Source organism: Sceloporus undulatus, chromosome 5 (genome assembly GCF_019175285.1).
Source record: "Sceloporus undulatus isolate JIND9_A2432 ecotype Alabama chromosome 5, SceUnd_v1.1, whole genome shotgun sequence".
Lineage (NCBI taxonomy): Eukaryota > Metazoa > Chordata > Lepidosauria > Squamata > Phrynosomatidae > Sceloporus > Sceloporus undulatus.
In genome coordinates, this window is record NC_056526.1 from 190,651,966 (window position 1) to 190,673,234 (window position 21,269).

The window sequence follows — 21,269 nt, forward strand, 5'->3', positions numbered from 1 at the left end:
GGGCCCAGGGCTATTCAACATCTTTATCAATGAATTGGATGACAGAATTGTGAGCATACTTATCAGGTTTGCAGATGATACAAAATTAGGAGGAATAGCTAATACCCCAGAGGACAGGATCAAAATTCAAAATGATCTGAATAGACTAGAAAGCTGGGCTAAAGCTAACAAAATGAAATTCAACATGGAGAAATGTAAGGTACTACACTTAGGGCTCCTATTGAGGTAGTGTGGGGCAGGGGAAGGTATGGCGGTGGGAGAAGGGACTTGCATTCCAGGGGAAGGCGAGATCGATGCGTCATATCTATCTCCCCTTCCTGTCCCCCTCCCAACCTAAGGGACCTGAGGGTCACTCCAACCGTGCCACAAACCCTGTCGCTGCTCCTGTGCAATGCCAGATCGATCAACAACAAGTCCCACATCCTCCATGATCTGTTGGAGGATCATAACTGCGATTTGGCTTGCATTACCGAGACCTGGCTTGGGCCTGAAGGAGACGTTGTGTGGGCTCAGGCCCTGCCTGCTGGGTTCTCGGTGAAGGACCAGCCCAGGTTAGGTGGGCGGGGTGTGTGTGGCCTTGATACATAGGAACACCTTGTCCCTCACCAGGAACCACATCCGACAGACGTCCTATATCGAGTGTATTTACCTGACCCTAAAGGCGAGGGACAGTCTAGGGATTCTGTTGGTGTATCGGCCACCCCGTGCGCTAACGGACTCCCTTAACGAGCTGACACAGCTGGTCCCTGAGCTGATGCTGGAGACGCCCAGGCTACTTGTCCTGGGTGACTTCAACATCCCCCTAACGGCCAGCTATGTTCCACCCGGTGCGGCTTGGGAATTCATGGAGACCATGGCGGCCATGGGCCTGTCCCAGCTGATTATGGGTCCCATGCATTCTGCGGGTAATACTCTTGATTTGGTCTTCTGTTCAGGTGCGGAAAATCCGTGGGCGGAAATAACTAATATTTCCCCCCTGTCATGGACGGATCATTTCCTGGTGGAGGCAAAAATCAAGGCCTCTACCCAGATCCCCCCCGGGGGTGGTGGACTTATTAGGATGGTCCACCCTCGAAGGCTGATGGAACCCAAAAGGTTCCAGGAAGCCCTAGAGGGATACATGGTTGGAAGTGACAGCGACTCTGTTGATGCCCTGACTGGTATTTGGAATACCGGTCTCTCTAGGGCTATACACAGTATCGCTCCCAAGCGCCCTCTCAGACCCGCCTCCAAGCGTAAGCCCTGGTACACGGAAGATCTCCGGGCAAGGAAGCGGGAACTGCGATGGCTAGAGTGCCGTTGGCGGAAACACCTTCGCTCAGACGACAAGGCTCTCCTAGACCAACTGTTAGAGGACTACAGAGAGGCGATACGAGCAGCTAAGAACTCGTTCTATGGTGCTCGTGTTGCGTCCGCGGAGTCGCATCCAGCAGAGTTGTTCAGGATGGTCAGGGAGCTGACTCAGCTCCCTCCCGCCCCGAACCAGATCCTTGAACCTTCTAAGGCCTGCTGTGACCAATTTAATAACTTCTTTGCAGATAAAACCTCTCGGATAAGCGAAGGTCTTAACGCCGACGTTCAAGCAGAACCTAGGGTAGAGGCGCCCAGAGCCTCCGCAGACTTTATTAAACTGGATTGGTTTGAGTTGGTAAGTACCGATGATGTGGACAAGATCCTTGGAAGTGTTCGGAAGACGACCTGCTCTCTCGATCCTTGTCCCTCATGGTTAGCGGCCCAGGGGGGACCAGCGGTAACTTTACTGTTACGCCGGATTATTAATACATCTTTGAGGGAAGGGCAATTTCCATCTGTTTTAAAATTGGCCATTGTAAAACCTTTATTAAAAAAGCCCTCCCTCGACCCCCTGGTACATAATAATTATCGGCTAGTCTCGCTGCTGCCATTTTTGGGGAAGGTGATCGAGAGGGCGGTCGCAATCCAGCTTCAGGCGGTCTTGGATGAAACGGATTATCTGGACCCATTTCAAACTGGCTTCCGGGCGGGTTATGGGGTTGAGATGGCCATGGTCGCCTTGGTCGATGACCTCCGTGTGGGCATCGACAGGGGAAGCGTGTCCCTGTTGGTGCTCTTGGACATCTCAGCGGCTTTCGATATCATAGACCATGGTATCTTTCTGGGACGCCTGGCAGAGGTGGGAATCGGGGGCACTGCGCTCCAGTGGTTCCGGTCCTACCTCTCTGGGAGGTCCCAGATGGTGCAGCTGGGAGACGTGTGCTCCGATGAGAGGGCCCTTAAAACTGGGGTCCCTCAAGGGGCCATTCAGTCTCCCATGCTATTTAACATTTACATGAAACCGCTGGGAGAGATTATCTGGAGACATGGGGCGCAGTAGGCTGATGACACCCAAATAATCTTCTCTATGTCTCCGACTGATGCAGTGACTGAGGATGGCGTCTCTCCTCTCGTGGCGTGCCTGGAGTCAGTAATGGGCTGGATGAGGGAAAACCGACTCAAGCTGAATCCAGAGAAAACGGAGGTACTTGTGATAGGTTCCCCTGGTCCAGGAATGGCGGTGGTTCCACCTGTCCTGAACGGGGTCACGCTTCCTGTGAAGGACTCCGTGCGCAGTCTGGGGGTGTTTCTTGACTCGTCGCTTCACCTGACTGCTCAGGTGAATGCGACGGTCAAGAACACCTGTTATCAGCTTCGGCTTATTCGCCAGCTGAGCCCATACCTGGCCCAGAGGGACCTTGAAACTGTTGTACATGCTCTGGTAACCTCGAGATTGGATTTCTGCAATGCACTCTACATGGGGCAACCCTTATACCAAACCCGGAAGCTACAAATGGTACAAAATATGGCAGCCAGGCTGGTCACTGGTACTTCCAGGGCCAGCCATATTACACCGGTGCTAAAAGATCTGCATTGGCTGCCTATTCGCTTCCGGGCACAATATAAGGTGTTGGTGATGACCTATAAAGCCCTAAATGGCTTGGGCCCAGGATATCTGAAGGACCGCCTCTCCCCGTACATTCCGTCCCGCACCCTCAGAACATCTGGGCAGCAATTACTTAGGGTGCCAGGGGCCAGGCTTACCTCCACCACGAGGAAGTCATTTTCCATCGCCGCCCCGGCCCTTTGGAACACGCTGCCCACAGAGCTCCGCTCGGCCACCTCCCTGGCCCAATTTAGAAGGGACCTAAAAACCCTTCTATTTCAGGCCGCATTCCCTGATTAAAGTCCAGTAGGCCTCCCTTCCTCTTCTATTGGCAAGAGGACTGGCTAACGGGGTTTTTATTTTGCTCTGCTGTATCTGTTTTTAATTTGTAATATATATGTTGTATGCTGCTTTGTTTTTATTATGCTGTTAACCGCCCTGATCTTCGGAAGGGCGGTATAAAAATAAAAAAATTATTATTATTATTATTAGGGCGGAAAAATAAAATGCAGATATAGGATAATGGGGGACACCTGGCTGAACGAGAGACTTCTACGTGTGTAAGGGATCTAAGAGTCCAAGTAGACCACAAGTTGAACGTGAGTCAAGAGTGTGATGCGGTAGCGAACAAGGCCAATGCAATTTTAGGTTGCATCAATAGATGTATAGTGTCTAGATCAAGGGAAGTAATAGTGCCAGTCTATTCTGTTCTGGTCAGGCCCCACCTGGAATATTGTGTCCAGTTCTAGGCAAAACAATTCAAAAAGGACATTGAGAAACTGGAGCCATGTGTCCAAAGGAGGGTGACTAAAATGGTGAAGGGTCTGGAAACCTGCCCTATGAGGAATGACTGAGGGAGCTGGGGATGTTTAGCCTGGAAAAAAGAAGGTTAAGAGTTGATATGAGAGCCCTGTTTATATATTTGAAGGGATGTCATATTGAGGAGGGAACAAGCATGTTTTCTGCTGCTCCAGAGAACAGGACCCGGAACAATGGATGCAAGCTACAGGAAAAGAGATTCCACCTCAACATTAGGAGGAACTTCCTGACAGTAAGGCCTCTTCGACAGTGAAACATACTGCTTCTTTGGAGATTGTGGTGAAGTCTCCTTCCTTAGAGGTCTTTAAGCAGAGGCTGACTGACCATTTGTCAGGGATGCTTTGATGGAGGGTTCCTGCATGGCAGAATGGGGTTGGACTGGATGGCTCTTGGTCTCTTCCAACTCTATGATTCTATGATTCTATGAACCAATTCAGAAGGGAGTGGCTGACTGTCCACAAATCATGTTGTGCTTATCAAGCTGGCAGATGCTTGATTCTTATCAAGTTCGCAGATGACACCAAGTTAGGAGGGGTGGCTAATACCACAGAGGTAATATATTCATTGTAATTATAATACAGAGCATCAAAACAAATTAGAAATCAGAAATGCAAAGAATGGAAACAAACACTATGCAATGTATATATTCCACGAGATCAAACGCTTCCTTTCTTTATTGTATCCAGGTGACATCGGACTGTGGTTCATTAAAGATGCAGAATCTGGTTCTGTTCATTTTGAGGCATCTAATCAAACTTTGGGTCAGGTCTCTTCTTACAAAGATACCTAAGCTGGGTAGAACAGGGAAGGTCATCCCAACACTGGTGAACGTTACATGTGGGAACTGATGCAACACAATCTCCAAATCGCCCATTTGGTTCGTTTATGTTCCAGTATCTGAAAAGAAGTAGCAGCACTAGTGATTCCTACAGATTAGATGTTTGTTTTCTTCTACACTTCCTAAAATTAAACATTAAGAAAAACAAAACAGTTCTCTCTGTTAGTCATTTGAAAGTGTATTTTTTAATGATTTGGATTTATTCAGTTTTGACCAGTTATGTATTTCACATAACATATTAAATAGTACAATACACCCCTTTGGAAAACACAATAGAATACTCAAGAAACACTTATTTATTTACTAGCAAAACTACCCAGTTTTATTTTGCATTCAAATCTATGAATCCACCTCTGTCCCAAAGGAATATTTCTCTTCTCCCTGTCCCCACTCCTCCTTTTCTAGTCTTTCTCTTTCACAACCAGTACTTGTTTCAGTCAGTACAGGCTTTGCCTCGGTTAAAAATCCCTTCGTTCTCCCTTCCCACTATTCCCCTTTTCTTTCCATAGGCTCACTTTCATCCCCCTCTTTAACACTTTTCCTTTCCCACTTATTCTGTCTTCTTTTGGGTCTCTGGGACTTATACAGATTCTGTATCTGCGCATCTTTAGAAACCTCCAGTACTAAACTGTCCTTGAGGTGGGAGCCTGCCTCTCCAACATGCATGTTTCTGGCCCCCTTCCCACCAGGGGGACCAGAAGTCATAACCACAAAGGAGGACAAGACACTGCAAAATGTAGGACATTCAAGAAAAAATGTAGGCAATTAGAAACAAAAAGCTGAAAACGTTCATATAAATATAATTGCACACTTCCTAGTCATGGCTCAAAGTGGCAGACATTTTTAAATTCCTCCTGTACAGAAGGTTGAAATCTAGGACATGTCCTGGAAAAGGAGGATGTATGGTAACTCAGCCATAGGTTTATGGCCTTTACAGGCTTCTTCAGAAAGTGCATTAGTTCTGCTTTGAAGATTCCCAAATCTGATCTCCCTTTCATTGTCGTCTCTGCTTCAGAGAAGGCTTATGTGCAGACCATTGCATCCATTGTCTGTCTTCAAACTTCTCCCCAGGAGCAATCACACCTTGAGGCTTATGGCCTTACATTGTGGTAGGTTGTGGTCATTGTCTCTCAGTTGGCTGCCCCAAACAAGCTTCTATATATCACTTCCAAGGGTATTTGCTCCAAGAAAAGATCAATGGAGAGAACTGAAGAACTGAAGAGAACTGGATAGGCTCTTCAACATGTTTTGCTCTTGTTACCAAGGAATCTCACTTATCAGGGATGATGACAGAGAGCAGCAGAGTCGATACTCAGGAAAGTGCAGGACATCTCTGTGGAATCAGCCCAGGGAAGTCACCCATCACTACTACATCTCTCCTTTCTGAGTGTGTGGTCATCTGTTCTAGAAAGGCATCATCCAATTTCTCCGTCTGACTTAGGGGTCTGTAGTAGACTCCCACCGTAACATCCTTGTTGTTTCCCTCCCCTTTAATTTTTATCCAGATGCTCTCCTCCTGGCTTCCATGATTGATGTCCAGGATCTCTTCACTGGTGTAAATATCTCTGACATATAGTGCTATTCCTCCTCCTTTCCTGTTTGGCCTATTGCTCTTTAAAAGCTTATACCCCTCTATTTCCACATTCCAATCATGAGACTCATCCCACCAGGTTTCGGTGATGCCTATTATATCATATTTGCTTTGTTGTACTAGGAGTTCGAGTTCATCTTGCTTATTTCCCATGCTCTGTGCATTAGTGTAGAGTCCTGAAAGAGATCAAGCCTGAACGCTCCCTGGAAGCCAAGATGACTAAGCTGAGCCTGTCATACTTTGGCCACATCATGAGAGGACACAACCCATTAGACAAAACAATAATGCTAGGAAAGGTGGAGGGAATTAGAAAGAAAGGAAGGCCACATGCTAGATGGATGGACTCTACTAAAGAGTTCATAGGTATCAATTTTGAAGACCTAAGCAGAACAGTGCAGGGCAAGGAACCTTGGAGATGTCTCATCTGTGAATTCTCGATGAGCGACAGATTGGAGGACAGTTGACAACAACAAGAAACAGAAAGAATAGTGCAACCCCACTAGAAACCTCCTCTGGAATTCAAAACTAAATCCTATTGTTTCTGAGAAACAAATCCTGTGCTGCATCCAAGGTTCTAGATTTAGAGAATGGCAAGAAAATAAACTCCCACAATCTTAAGAAGCCATCTATCATAAATAAACTTACGTTCTAGTAGCATTCGTATTCCTCAAGCACCACTTCACTTGATGAGGAAAAGAGGCATTCCTTTTCAAACAAATCCAGTAAGGTTCTGCTACTTTTTTACTTTGCTCGTCTATATAAGTCTGCAGAAGCAAAAAACAAAACAAAACACCAGTCTTCATGTTTTTACTGAAAATGTAAGGCTACAGCACTCTCTTTCCAGGCAATGTGCCTTTGCTATTGCCCAGGAATGGAGATCCCCCCTTTCCCCCCCAATATCAAGTTGATATCAAAAGGGATGTTTTAGGCATATGGCTGAGAAGGCACCCCAATGCAGGAAACTAGCCATGCCACACAAGGACAACTGTGACCACATAAGAAAAAGCAACTGGCTCAAGAAGGGGGAAACTCAAGAGCACATGGTCAGGATAGATCAGTCAAGATCAGAGTCTGCATGATCCCTTCATTGATGGGAGTGACTTAAGGGCCTGAACAGACAAGCCAAAATAAAGCTGCTTGGGGACACTTTGGAGGTAAGCTATTTAAATCATGCATGCGTCCTAAGAGTCCAAAACCTGCACCAAAGCCACTCACTAGTCCTAAGAACTGGAGAGCAGCTTTGGCGCAGATTCTGGCCTCTTAAGATGTCTGTGTCATTTAAATAGCTTATATCCAAAGTGACCCGAAGCATTTTTATTTTGGCTTGTCTGTTCAGGCCCTTAAGTCTACGAAAGCTCATTCTTCCAACTTCTTTCTTTCAGTTAGGTTCAAAGGTGCTACAAGATCTCTCTACACACTAACATGGCTATATCTTTCAATGAGGAGATAGGAGAGAGGGAGTCCCCCAGTCACATGGCTGAGGCCTCTGGAGGCCCTTGCCAAGGGATCAGGAGGTCCCTCTTCCTTCTCCTTTCCTTGGTCACACAGGTGACATGGCAACACGCCGGGCAGCCTTTACATGGAGCCCCTGCAGGAAAGCAATGGGGACGAGGGGCATGGCAGCCATATTGATGCACAGTTGGCCTGGCTGACCTTGACAGACTATACTGCGCCACCACACCAGGATTGGCCCAGCACATGGCTGGTCTGGGGTCCAGACTGACCCTAGATGCATGGCCAGTCTTACCAGTCTTTCCTTGTGCAATCGTTTTCAGGAATGTAAAATAAGTCTGTAAACCAGAGCTCCTGTCCCATGCAAAATGTTTCCTTACTCTTTTGCAGGGAAGGAAATAATTTAAAAAAAAGTTTGAAAAATTGTCAAAAATTGTTTTCTTGAACGTCAAAAAACCATGATGAATTACATTCTAGGCAAATGGGAATCTTTGCAGTTCAAGACTGTGAAAAATGTACATTTTTTTGTGCAGAAAATCAGTATTCTCTACATAAGAAATGGCATTTTTGTGCACAGTACTGTTTTTTTATGCTGGAAAACCATTTTCTGCACATAACAGTTCTTTTCTATCCAGAAAATGTCATTTTCTGCTAACCTCTTCAAGCATGTGCATTATCTTTGCAGTGAACAAGTCCTAAACTGTTTTTAGGGGCTCTGTGGGAATAGTCTGCAGTTAAATGGGAAATGGGGGGCACCTTACTGAAGCAGCAAAATGTTCCAAGGGGAGATGCTGGGATACTGCCTTGTATGAGCAGCAGGGCAGGCAGAAGCAAGTCTTGTGGTAGGAGACGATAGCATTGAGTTTGAGTGCTGGATGCCTTAGGTCTGCAACTGGCCATGCCAAGCAGTGGTTAAACATTGTGAGACCAGTAAAGTGCACTCTTATCAGAAAGAGATGGTCCTGGAGATGGCAGGCAAGATTCTCTGAAGGTGTCAGCCACAGATGCTGGTGAAACATCAGGAATAAACTCTTCTAGAACATGGCCACAGAGCCAGAAAAAAACACAAAAAACTATGGATGCTGGCCATGAAATCCTTCAACTTCACATGTTGGCTTTTTGATTTAAAGAATTGACTTAGTGTGTATCTAGTCAACTTTCCTTTGTACACAATGGTAAGCCTCTTGTAACACACACACACACACACACACACACACACACGCACACATTCACAACAATTATTATTATTATTATTATTATTATTATTATTATTATTACAGTATTATTATCTGTATCCTGCTCATTTTCCAGAACTAGGACTCAGAGCGGCTTGACACTACTAAAAGAACAATACAATTAAAAACATAACAAATCATTTTTGTTTGACAAAATTGTTAAGATTTACTATCTGTCTGTCTTGTCTGTCCGTCCGTCCGTCCGTCCGTCCATCCATCTTTCTATCTATCAATCACTATCTATCAAAACTTTATTTATTGTTTCATGTTTTTTTTTGTATTATGAGGGAGCTGTCTGCATTTACCAAAATCCTGTTTGAACAACGCAGGCTGAAGCCCTGGGGTCAGGATCAGGAGAGATCTAGCAGACTCGATGTGGATCCAGTAGATCTGACCTGATCCTGGAGTAAACAGGGCTTAATGCGGGCCAAACTGGTTTGCCTTTTTCTGTGGCTTTCCCAGAAACTCTATGGTAGGGAGGCACAGCTACCTAGAAGGCTCCTGCATGTGCCTTACCATCCTGCACTGTCAGCCCCACTGAGAAATCCTATCACCACATCTGGCATGGAAACGAGGTGCCTGGCCACATCAGATGCAGCAGTGGGGAGGTGGGTTTCCCAGTAAGGGTGGTGCAGAAAGGTAAGGAGCGCATGCCAGTAAGTGGATCCAGGGCCAGTGTGGAGAGGCGTGTGTAAATGCTTGCCCATCCCCATGACTGCCATAGGGACTGACCAGGGTTGGCACCTGGGCCAGGAAAGCACAGACTGAGCCCATGCTTTCCTGGCCTGTCTGCTGCGCCCCACCAAGTGTTTTCTGTTTAATATCTACTCAGAGACTTATTCTCTATGAATTTGTCTAGAGTCTTTTCAAAGCCGAACTTCCATAGAACTCCAAAGATCATCAAATCTTTAAAAGGCTGCTCTTGCTTTTCATGTAGTCCATTGCTTTGCTCACCTGTTCTTCAGCTGTGTTAATGGTAGCGAGATCAGATTTTGTTGCCCTACAAAAGTTTCTTGCATTGAGCCATGTTTTTTTGTCAGTGGAAAAATGATAGATGACTCGTTTATGTAATTTCCATCCCGCACTAAGTTTTTCTATAATATCTTCTTTGATGCCAGCATGAGGAACAGAACAAGAGAACAAGGGAAAATGTTTAGTAGAAACAGTGCTTATATCTGTGCACACATTTTAAAAAATACCAAGTCAATATGGAATTTTGCAAATCTGAAATTTTGTTAAAATTTAGCACAATTTCCAAAAACCTGCAAGAGATATGCATGGACGCCTTTCCCCCAAATGCAACCGAAACCCAACTGAACACTTCAGAAAACTGCCCATTTCTGCTTGGGCTGATGTAGTCCCAGCCTGTTTTCATTTGCACATCCAAACTGAATTCAAATCCAGAAACCTTATTTTTTGTATAGTAACGCCCATATTTTAATTTAGAACTTTAAAGTTGCATCAAATGTTACAGAAATACTGAGTAATACAGGCAAAGGGGCTCTGCAATTAAAACCTGCTCTGGCACCATTAATCAATGCACAAGACTGAATGTAACTGTTTGGGGGAAGAACTAGGGTTAATCCAGCACCATTTGACCATTTATTTGTTGATACATTATACATTTATTTATTCTGATTCGCCAAACTTTTGTGTATACATTCCATGTCTCCTCCTGCTAATACCTGACTAACTGCATAGATCTTCTATTCATTCACACACGCAAACATAAAAAGAGCCAGTGAAGGGAAGGCTTGTTGGATCCAACCTTTTGTTCTTACAGCGGACAGTCAATTGCCAGTGGGAAGCATGCCAGCAGGGTCATTTGGGTGACCCTTTCCCAGAACCCATATTTTTTAGTAGTGGAGACACACACATTTCCACCACCACCACAACATAAACTGTGTATGAGGGAAATCCATGGTTCATTTAGATTTTGAACTTACGCGAAATGAGTAGACTAATAGTTTGAGTATGAATTATAGTTAGGGCTGCCAGGTTGAAAACAGGGGCTGGCTTCTATACCGGCCCCTTCCCTTGTCTCCAGCATGCAGCCCATGCGTCCTTGCCATAGTTTGCACTTTCTAGCTTGATCTGGAGGCAATCGGGGGTTATTTTGCTCAGATATTTAGCCCAGGAGTGCAGCTTCATTCCACTTTCCTCCTGTTTTGACTACATCTGTTGTTTAAACAGCTAAGATCGAAAACAAGGCAAAACAGCTTCACTCTTGCAGACAGCCCCCCTTGTCTGATATTTCTTCTTCTTTTGGAGGTGATCTTTCCCCTTCTTCGAATTCTTTTCCTTCAAAATCCTCTTCTCCTTCGCTTTCCTGGCATTTCAAGGTGGTTTCTTGTGGATCTTCCTTCTCCTCCCTGATATTTTCCAACTCTCTTCTGTATCTCCCCAAGAAGTCTTTCGCTTTCTAAACTGAATTTAATATATAACTTGTTTGATGAAATGTAATTGAGATTCCTTCAATTTTCTCCTATTTGTAGGTTATTCTTTTCGTATCAAGAAACTCTCATTTTTCATCTTCTTCGAGATTTGAGAGGGTTTATCTTTAAATATATCTATTACTTTCCAATAATAATTATTATCATTATTTCTCTATAGCTTCATAATCCCTTCTGATATTCTGAAGGCTGTGCCTTGCAGAATCATTGGTTCCCACATGGACCAAAAAAAGGGGGCAATAGTCAGTAGGCTTGACAAGTCTTGTCAGCCTCCCTTTGACATCAGGGATTTTTGCTCTAGGGAGACAACACACTCCCGAAAATCGTGTCAGGCCCACAAACCACTGCTTCTGTACCCCTCAGCAAGGAGTTTCTAACCACCACCACCACCACCACCACATGCCTCCTTCGAGTACTGTTCCCTGAGTACTGTCCCTGCTGCTCTTCATTGTAATCCCTGATAGGGGAGACAGCTTCCAATCGATTCTGTAGCTGCAAGCTCCCCAAACTATCCCTGGTTTCCCTATTTCTGGGTGTGGCATTCCTCCATCTGTCTATCTCCTGTGTTTGTGAAGTGATCTCCTCCCCAGCAGCTTCCTCTGTCTGTTCTTCATCCAAGACCATCCGGTCTGTTCTATCCAGTGAAACATCTTGCTCCCTAATATGCTGAAGTGTAGATACCTGGGCCTCCAGCTGCTGGGCCTTTTCTGGCTTACAGGGCTACCAACTTGCACTTGATATGGGTGAAGTTCCCCAATCCATAGGCAAGAAGACAAACACCCCACAAGCTCCTTCAGTCTCCATATTGAGAAGTCATATGTAGGCACTGAAACAGGACTGTGGGCTTCCTCCTCAAAGAGTCCTTCCAATGAATAGTGCTAATGATGGGATTAACATCAAGAATAAGTCTTTGCTTTGCTGTTCTTCCAGTCCCCTCATTTTAGCACAATTTCAACTATATTTCATTTCCAACTGAGCTTTTGCTACTGAAGTTGCTTGTTTTGCCCTTTCTAAGGAGCCATGATGTTCTCCTTCTCCTTTTCTGCAACTAGAAAACTATTGGTTGTGCAGGACCAAGCTACAGGAAAGCCACACTAAATATTTTGCTCTTCAGCAAACTTGCAGGTTTTGCATTTCCACGGCTAGCCTGCGCATAAAGGTCTGTCCCTAGGCACTTCCCTCCATGCATCTGAAAAAGTATGCCATCAACTTCTTATTCCAGTTAGTCTCAAAGGTGCATACTGAGATTCCAGACTATAATGGCTATCCCTATTGTTCCAGTTAAGCAGAAATGCTCCCAACTAATACTCTGTGTTTCCACTTTTCTGCTGCTTTTGAAAAGTCCCCATTTCCCCCCCTTTTTTCTTCATCTGACTTCAGCTGCTGCAGAGTTAAACTACAATAGTAGTTTATACTCATTTAATTCATCAGAAGGGAGAAGACAGGAGGGGGCAGAACTGTGCCATTCCCAGAAAGCTCAGGCAAAAACAAACTGTGGCACCTTCTCCTAGTTTGTGTGTCCTTTCTCATTGGTAACTGTTGCCATCTTGACCACACTCTGATGTTGCTTAGCCACATGTCTGTTTTCATATGTGAAATATTGGAACATATGCCATAAAAACTACATAGAACAGGATTTCTCAGGGTAGATTTGTGGCTTCTGCCTTTGATTCTTCAGCATAACAACATGAAAGAAACTTACCACTCTCCAGTTCAACCTCAGCAATTCTTAGGACCCAAAAATTAAGCCGCTCTGACAGATTCTGAGCAAGGACCAGCATTTCTGTATCTAAAAAGTTTGTAACAATCATCATCTTTTAAGAAATATTTCCCCAACATCCTCTCACCCTCAGCCCACCAGTTTCCCAAATGGTTTCTTCATCTATGAAAGAAGATCTACTGCTACTCCCTCATTTCTTAGGGGCTTTAGAGCTGTCTCTTTGTGTCTCTGTGTCTTCATTCTCTTGGTGGTCTTTCTGAATTTGTTGTTGTGTATCCTTCCTGCCTGTCCTTGCTTTCTGATCTGAGAAAGCAAGAGTGGACATCTTTGTGACTTTTTCCTCTTTCTGACTTAATGCAACCCTAAGGCAAACTTATCATGGGTTTTTCTTGGCAAGATTTGTTCAGAGGGGGTTTGCCACGGCCTTCCTCTGAGGCTGTGAGAGTGTGACTTGCCCAAGGTCTCCCGGTGGGTTTCTGTAGTGTAGCTTGTCTGGTGCATTTTGGGACATCTTAGATCATAAGCTTTAAGGGTGGTTGCAAAATCTGTGTGTGTGTGTGTGTGTGTGTGCCTTCATAAAGGGTCTTTTACTCCAGCTAAGGAGAAGCTCACTGTCCTGGAACAGAGAGGAACTGTGGTGGAGAGGAACAGATGTGGACAGTTTGACTGAACTTCATTGCTTACCGCTTTTATCAACTAGTGTTGGATCATACTCGTAGGAAAAGTCCCTTATTTGATTTAGGGCTTTACGCCAGTCAGCATATTTCCTCCATTCCATGATGTCTGAACAAGAGACAGAAACAAAGAAATTGTATTGCAATAGCCCAGTTTGAAGCATGGAAGAGGGGGATTCCTGGCTGTAACATCCACTATCACTACAAGTGTGATGTTGCAGCTTTTTGTATAAAGGCTCTCCGCCTATCATATATTTGGGGTGGTAGATGGGATTCAGCAGCTGTTTTTAAATCCAGCTCACACCTTCCAAAGTATATGGAAACTCATATGTGAAACGTAACTTCAAGGAACCATTCAGAAAATGTGAACAGAGATGTCAAAGTTCAACTTAGTCAACCAAAGGAATTCTTGCACACATTGCCACCCATTGATTAATATGGGGCCTGAGCATCCACATTTTTTTGCCTTTGCAAAAAGGTGGTGATGCCAGGACTACCCAACTTGAACAATATGGCAAGGATCCCTGCAAAAGAATGGGACAAATGGAGGAAAGCTGCAGAAAAGGAAACCAAGTCTCTGTGAAAGGGCAACACTTGGACGCTCATGGAAGGAAGATGGTGGGATTTGAACAGGTCTTCAAGACTAAACATATCAATATGATGGATCACCTGCTTAGATATATAGAAGAATTACTTGCACAAAGGCAACAAAGGAAATTGTCTCAAATGCTCTCAGTAAGCCATGCCTCAGATACCATTGTGGAGATGCATGTGAGAAGATTAATCTTGTAGATTCTGTGCATGCGCTACACCTAAATAATAATAATAATTCCGTTTAATCACTCGGAATCCAAGTGGATTACAACAATAAAACAAGATACAGTTAAAAATTCTAAGAAACCCCTATCCTTCTCCCCAGTATAAAAACATAGTAATACTAAAAGGAGATTAAACCAGAAGGACATTAAAACAATAGTATAAAATAAATGTAATGGGCGTAGAGAAATGTCCACAACTGTGTACCTCAAAGGGACATTTGGAATTAACATTGATGTTTGGGCTGTATTCAGACACTGAGAGACCCAGTCTTGCCCCAACACCCCTCTTCTCCTCTGTTTCTTATTCATCTTGATAGTGATAGCCAATTCCATCTATATTTCTGCCAAATATGCATTTTACTTGAATATTGTCTTTTGCTGATTATTCCAAATGATATTGGTTAACGTTTGCAATGCTTTCTCTTCTTGGAAGAGTAAAACTTACATAAATGCGTCATGATAACCGCACCAAGAAACAGAACTACAGATGTATATTTCGAAAAACGTTTGAATTTAGGAGTCTGAACATACTCTTCCACCTGTACTTTCAGAAGAGCAAGTTTTCCTTGAAGGAGAGAAAAAAAAATTCAGGTTGAAATCTCAGTAACAGTCAAGCCATCCTCAAAGGGGCTGTTCAGACCAGCACTTTGGGCCAGCTTGGGGGGGGGGGGGCAGAGTCAGGCATAGCGTCTCCACAACACATGTCACAGCTCTGCCTGTAAGGCGCCATTACGTCATGCGCCAGTCTACACCGCGTATGGCATCCGAACGCTCCTCCAGCACTGCATCCAGACAAACAGCACTGAAGGTGCGCCATATAGCCGCACCGCCGTGACTATGGCACTCTTTCCAGGGTGTGAAAAGGAGACGCTTTCTGAGGCTCCTTTTCGCGCCCTGGAAAGGCCAGATTGGGGCTGTGGCATGCAGTTGCTGCAGCCCTGATCTGGCTGAAAAAGGGTTGGTCTGAAGAGCCACTATGAAAGCCTGTCTAAATCAGGAAGATGGAGCAAGCAACTTAAACATGTGGATTTGGGCTACTCACTACTATTGAGTGAGCCCTTGCTAGGCTTAGCAGATGAAGCAAACTCATAATCTGAGAGCATCTTTCTGTACAGTCAGCAATGCAGATTTCACACAGGGCTTCTCATGGGTCCCTCCGAACTCTAATCGTTGTTCCTCCCATTTGCTCTGGGAAACCTCTAGCTACAAGTAGCTCTGAGGTCTTTTCAGATGCTTTCAGCAGTGCCACCTATCTCGGGAAAGTTACTTTTTAGGGACCAGAATGCTTTAACAGGAGATACTGTTATTCCCTTCACCAAGCAGACAAAGTGTAATCTCTCCAAAACACAATTCCAGGTACACCCCTTATATCTGTCTGTTTTTGGATGGGGTGCAAGGGGTTATCCTTGTCCTAAATGTCCTCCAATACACACCTATCAAACCCCAGGAAGGGCTGCTAACTGGTGGGACGAAATGGGAGCTGACAGATGATTGTACCCTCCCAACCCTTTCCCTTGGAGCCCTAGTGAGGTAGTGGTTAAATGCTGGTCCTGCAGCTGCAAGGCTGTGAGTTCGATCCCAGGGCTCCAGGGTTGACTCAGCCTTCCATCCTTTCGAAAGTTGGTAAAATGAATAACCAGTTTGCTGGGGGCAATTGGCTTACAGACTGTAAACCACTCAGTGAGTGCTCAGTTCACTGATAAGCAGCATAGAAATGTGAGTGCCATTGCTGTTGACATGCCCTGTGGGCAGCTGCCAGGGAGATGGGGTTTTGGGACATTGTGAAAGGGCTACAGAATTGCACTCTGTCCAAAAAGGTGCATTCATGCCATTAGCAGGTTTTTGGTCGTGGTTCCCTAAAATTAATTATTCCCAGACCTCTCCCCTCCACTCCCAGGTTTTCTAAAACACTTAGCACAAAAGTGACACCTTCCCTCCATTCACAGACAGGTTCTCCAACCTGCTGTAATCCTTGCCAAAGTGTCCAGCCCTTCCCTGTCTTTCCATCAATTTCCTTTCGTTTCCCCTTTGTCCTGTTGTGCAACAAACCACTAAAGTATTTTGAGGGGCCATTCCCACTTACACATAAATCTGATTGCAATTTGACTTTGCTCCGTGTCGGTAAATTGATTCCAAAATAATAATAATAATAATAATAATAATAATAATAATAATAATAATAATAATAGGATTTATATACCACCCAATCACTGGAAATCCGAGTGGTTTACTACAGAGGGGATAATAGACGGTTCCCTGCCCTCAGGCTTACAATCTAAAAGGTCCGTCGTTCTCACTATGAAAGTGGATCTTATCATTATCCCCCCTGTAATCACTTCTTTTTTGGCACGATTGTCATCCCCACTAGTTTGCACCGCTTCAAAATGAATGTCAATCATCTGTGCATCATAAGTGACATAAGCAGCACCCTGGGCAACCCGGCTTAGGAATTATTTTATGTGTGTGTGTGTATGTATGTATATATATATTGAAAGATGCGATTTAGTGGTTTTGCAACTACTTCCATTCAAAGTGAGGCACCTAGTTGCAAAACCAATGAATCAAATTTTCTATGATTTTTGTTTAAAACCCACGCACCCATAGGTCACACCACAAGCACAAAGGCAGCACTGAGGGGTGGTGGTGCTGGTGAATCTACCAAAAACCCCTCTGCCATTAGTCCCACTCCTCCATAATGATGCGACTCCAATCTGTCGTTCCCACTTCTTGAACACTCTTCAGAATCAATTCTTTTCAAAAGAACCTCTTTCAAATTAGTGTCCGGAAACATTGGGGTTTTTTGCCTTTGCCTTGCTTTATCACAACAAGAATTGATCACATTGCAACAGGAAGTGGTTTCAAATGGGATTTATGGCCATTTAAACGAATCGGGAATTCGTTCTATTTCATAGAGGGGACGTGCCCTGAGAGTACCTTTTTTTTGGCCTCCTGCTGCTGCTGGCGGTGCTGCTGGCGGTGCTGCTGGCGGTGCTGCTGGCGGTGCTGTAACAAGAGATTTCCTTGGAGACAAAGATGCCCTTTTCGGTTTGGCTGCAATACAGAGGCATAAATGAAAAGTAAGTATAAAAATATGCACACAAATACAGAGAGAGAGTGGGAGAGGGAGAGGGAGAAGAATAAGAATAAGAATAAGAAGAGAGGGAATGTGCAATATGCAGCCAAGATCAATAAACTGCATCAGTTAAGGGACATAGATAATGGAATAACTCCTAAATTTCACCAAAGGCACCTTTAAGACTCACTGAATTAAATGAGACTTTGGGGAGCTGATTTGGACCTGGAAAGCGTTCATGGTGGAAGGCTGCTATAGCCAATCTCTATTCCAAATGCCCTTTCAGACATGCCCCAATTGACTGTGGCTATACAAAATGTGAAGGCAAAGCCATGCCAACATTACTCCTTTTCCTTGTCAGGAAGGTTTTCCAGGACCCAGTTGTCAGACCCGTCTTAATTCTCAAAAGACAAAGGCGAAAGAGGGGTCCTGACACACAGACAACCCCAACTTCTCAAGAAGGACCCATGGCCAGAGAAGGGAAGATAGAAACAGAAACAACCTACCTGGCTTTGCCATATTAAATTATCATTCTGAGTATTGATGGCCGTCCTGTAATCTTTGCCTGCAATCATACAACAGAGTAGATGAAATAAGGAGTTTTGAAAAAACGTAGTATTGTAAAGTATAGGCACATGAGTGAATTTGCAGAAAGGCTGACATTACAAATAAAACCCCCACCGTCCTCCCATTCTTGTCTCTTTTTCAAAAGAGGAAAAGGCCCCCATGGCCATTCTTGCAGAGAGGCAAAAGAACATCTCCAAATCTCCATCTGACTACAGCTCCAGAAAAGGTGGCCCTGCGGTCCAGACACCTTCCTCTTGAAAACTGTGTGAAAGGCAAGGTGTCCGTGTCCCAGTTTTGGCCTCCTCTTGTACACTGCCAAGCCACATCCCTGGCCTTTCCTGAATGGCATCCCCTCTCCGGTGAGGCTTCTCATGGGACACAAGGGGCTGCCATTGGGGAAATGGAAAGGAAGTTTGGTTGCTTGAGTCAAGCACTGGATGAAACTCCAAATCCCCCGTTCCAGAGGAAAACCTTCTCAAATGTAGTTCAATGAGAGAGAGCATCTCCTTTTCATGCTGATGGGTCCCAAACTCAAACCTCCACCTCTTAAGTTAGAAGACTATCCTAAAACACAACTGGGAGGAGGCACCATGAGGTCAAAGATTACTGAGGATCTGGATTGATACCAAGGAGCTTCATACACTTGAAGATATTAATTTTCTGGAGGAAACTTTGCCAGAATTTGCCAAGCAAGATGGAGTTGCTGCTGCTGTTATGTGTCTGAAGTCACCCCTGACTTATGCAGATTCTATTACAGAGTTTTCTTAGCAAGATTGATTTGTTGATTTGATTTCTGATCCATCTTTCTCCTGGATTTGGAATCCAAATTGGACACTCTGATTCATTTATTCTGAGGACGTTTGCCATAGCCTTCCTCTGAGGCTCAGAGAGAGTGACTTACACAACGTCACACAGATCGGTTCCATGACTGACCTGGATTTGAATCCTGGTCTCCCAGAGTCCTGGGTTTTTTTGATTTCCAAACATTCACCTTCCCAAAATATTCAATGCTGACATTGATTACAATGTTTTATTTGTTTTATTTATATATTTATTGCACTTATATACTGACTTTCTCCCTAAATAGGACCCAGTGGATTCAATACAGCTAGCATAATAAAAAGTACCTATTGATCATCTTATATTCCATCATTTTTCATAAAAAGTCACCTAAGATATGGGCCAGAGACCCAGAGAGGTGTAGTGGTTTGAGCATTGACCACAAGGAGACCAGGGTTTGGATCCTCCATCAGTCATACTCTCTCTGCTTCAGAAGAAGGCAATGGAAAGCCCTCTCTGAAGATACCTTGCCAAGAAAACCCCATGCTAGGTTCAGCTTAGAATCACATCAGTTAGAAATTATTGAGAAGCGTACGGTAACATTAGGCCACCAGCGTGTCTTGGAATTGCCATTTCCAAACGTAAATGGACAGTTTTGCATTGTGTGAAGTCCTTTCTTTCACCTTTTCTGGATCTACTTTCAGCTTCACTCAATGACTTACAAGGTGAGATCTGGCATAGAAAAAGGGGGAAATGCTCCCGTGTTCTCAACAACATGCATAATTTCAGAAACTTCTGCCATATTCTGCCTTAACCACCCCTTGTTTACAGCTAAAAAAAGATATGCAAACACTGTACCTGTTGCTGGTCAAGAAGATGTTGCAGTGTCCCAGTTGTGCGGTGTTCTCTGCTCCAATCTGTTTTGTCTTCTTTCTGCCTCAGCTGTTTCATCGGCGGCTTCGCTTGCCTTCCTTTGTGACGCAGAAGATTCCAGAACTCTTTCCATTCACTTTATGCTGGTCCACGATTGGCTTCTTCCCAGACTCCAGTGAAAATTCCAGACATAGCACATAAGCCGGAGAAAATATTTCTATTCGATTTAATTTATAATTTTTATATTAAATTACAGCCAAGGGGCAGCACTCAGAAGTGCTTTACTTGTGTATTCCCGCATGGCAAGGGGTTGGGCTCAGTGTTCCATGTCGTTCCTTCGAAAAATTCTGTGGCTATATGATTCAAATGTACTGTTCAGGTGCAGTCTGAGGCACCATAACATGTGGATCAACAATCAACAATCTTAGATGTTCAGGAGACAATATACTATTAACAGACAACGAAAAAGATTTGGAACAATTTCTAAAGAAACTCAAAGAAGAAAATCTAAAATCATAGAATCCTAGAGTAGCAAGAGACCACAAAGGCCATCCAGTCCAACCCTATTCTGCCATGCAGAAACTCTCAGTCAAAGCATCCTTGACAGATGGCCATCCAGCCTCTGTTTCAAAACAGCTTCCAAAGAAGGAGACTCCACTAAACTCCAAGGAAGGAGTGTCTTTCACTGTCGAACAGCTCTTACTTTCTGGAGGTTCCTCCTAATGTTGAGGTGGAATCTCTTTTCCTGGGGCTTCTATCCATTGCTCTTATGTCCTGTTCTCTGGAGCAGCAGAAAACAAGCTTGCTCCCTCCTCAACATGACATCCCTTCAAATATTTAAACAGGGCTATCATATCACCTCTTAACCTTCTCTTCTTCAGACTAAAAATCCCCAGCTCCCTAAATTGTTCCTCATAGGGCATGGTTTCCAGATCCTTCACCATTTTAGTCTCCCTCCTTTGGACACATGGCTCCAGTTTCTCAATGTCCTTTTTGAAATGTTTTGCCCAGAACTGGACACAATATTCCAGGTGGGGCCTGACCAAAGCAGAATATAGTGGCACTATTACTTCCCTTGATCTAGACACTATACTTCTATTGATGTAGCCTATAATAGCATTGGCCTTTTTAACTGCCGCATCACACTGTTGATTCATGTTCAACTTGTGGTCTGCTTAGACTCCTAGATCTTTTTCAAACGTAGAAGTCTCTCGTTCAGACAGGTGTCCCCCATAATCCTATATCTGTGCATTTCATTTTTCCTCCCTAAGTGCAGTACCTTACATTTCTCCATGTTGAATTTCATTTTGGTAGCTTTGGTCTAGCTTTCTAGTCTATTCAGGTCATCTTGAATTTGCAAATTTGACAAGTATGCCCCCCAATTTTGTCCTCCAAGTCATTGATAAAGTTGTTGAATAGAACTTGGCCCAGGACAGAGCACCACTGGACACCCCACTGGTCACTTCTCTCCAGGATG

The 21,269-nt window shown here is 44.3% G+C and overlaps 1 protein-coding gene across 5 annotated transcripts; it reads right to left on the minus strand.

The window, feature by feature from the left end:
- Positions 1-4,263: 4,263 nt before the first annotated feature.
- Positions 4,264-20,339, minus strand: LOC121930335 (C-type lectin domain family 4 member K-like). Of its 5 annotated transcripts, none has more exons than XM_042466519.1 (9): positions 19,778-20,339; positions 18,079-18,137; positions 17,434-17,550; positions 14,945-15,064; positions 13,692-13,790; positions 12,990-13,076; positions 9,789-9,940; positions 6,793-6,911; positions 4,264-4,678 (listed from the first exon to the last, which is right to left on the minus strand). In XM_042466519.1, exons 2-9 carry the CDS (start codon positions 18,089-18,091, stop codon positions 4,645-4,647), a joined length of 741 nt encoding a protein of 246 aa, XP_042322453.1. In that variant the 5' UTR covers positions 18,092-18,137; positions 19,778-20,339; the 3' UTR covers positions 4,264-4,644. The 5 variants fall into 5 exon arrangements, with proteins under 5 accessions (XP_042322453.1, XP_042322452.1, XP_042322450.1 ...); XM_042466518.1 differs by having other exon boundaries at positions 4,268-4,615; positions 9,789-9,937; positions 19,778-20,336; XM_042466516.1 differs by having other exon boundaries at positions 4,270-4,615; positions 19,778-20,334.
- Between the last annotated feature and the right edge of the window lie 930 nt (positions 20,340-21,269).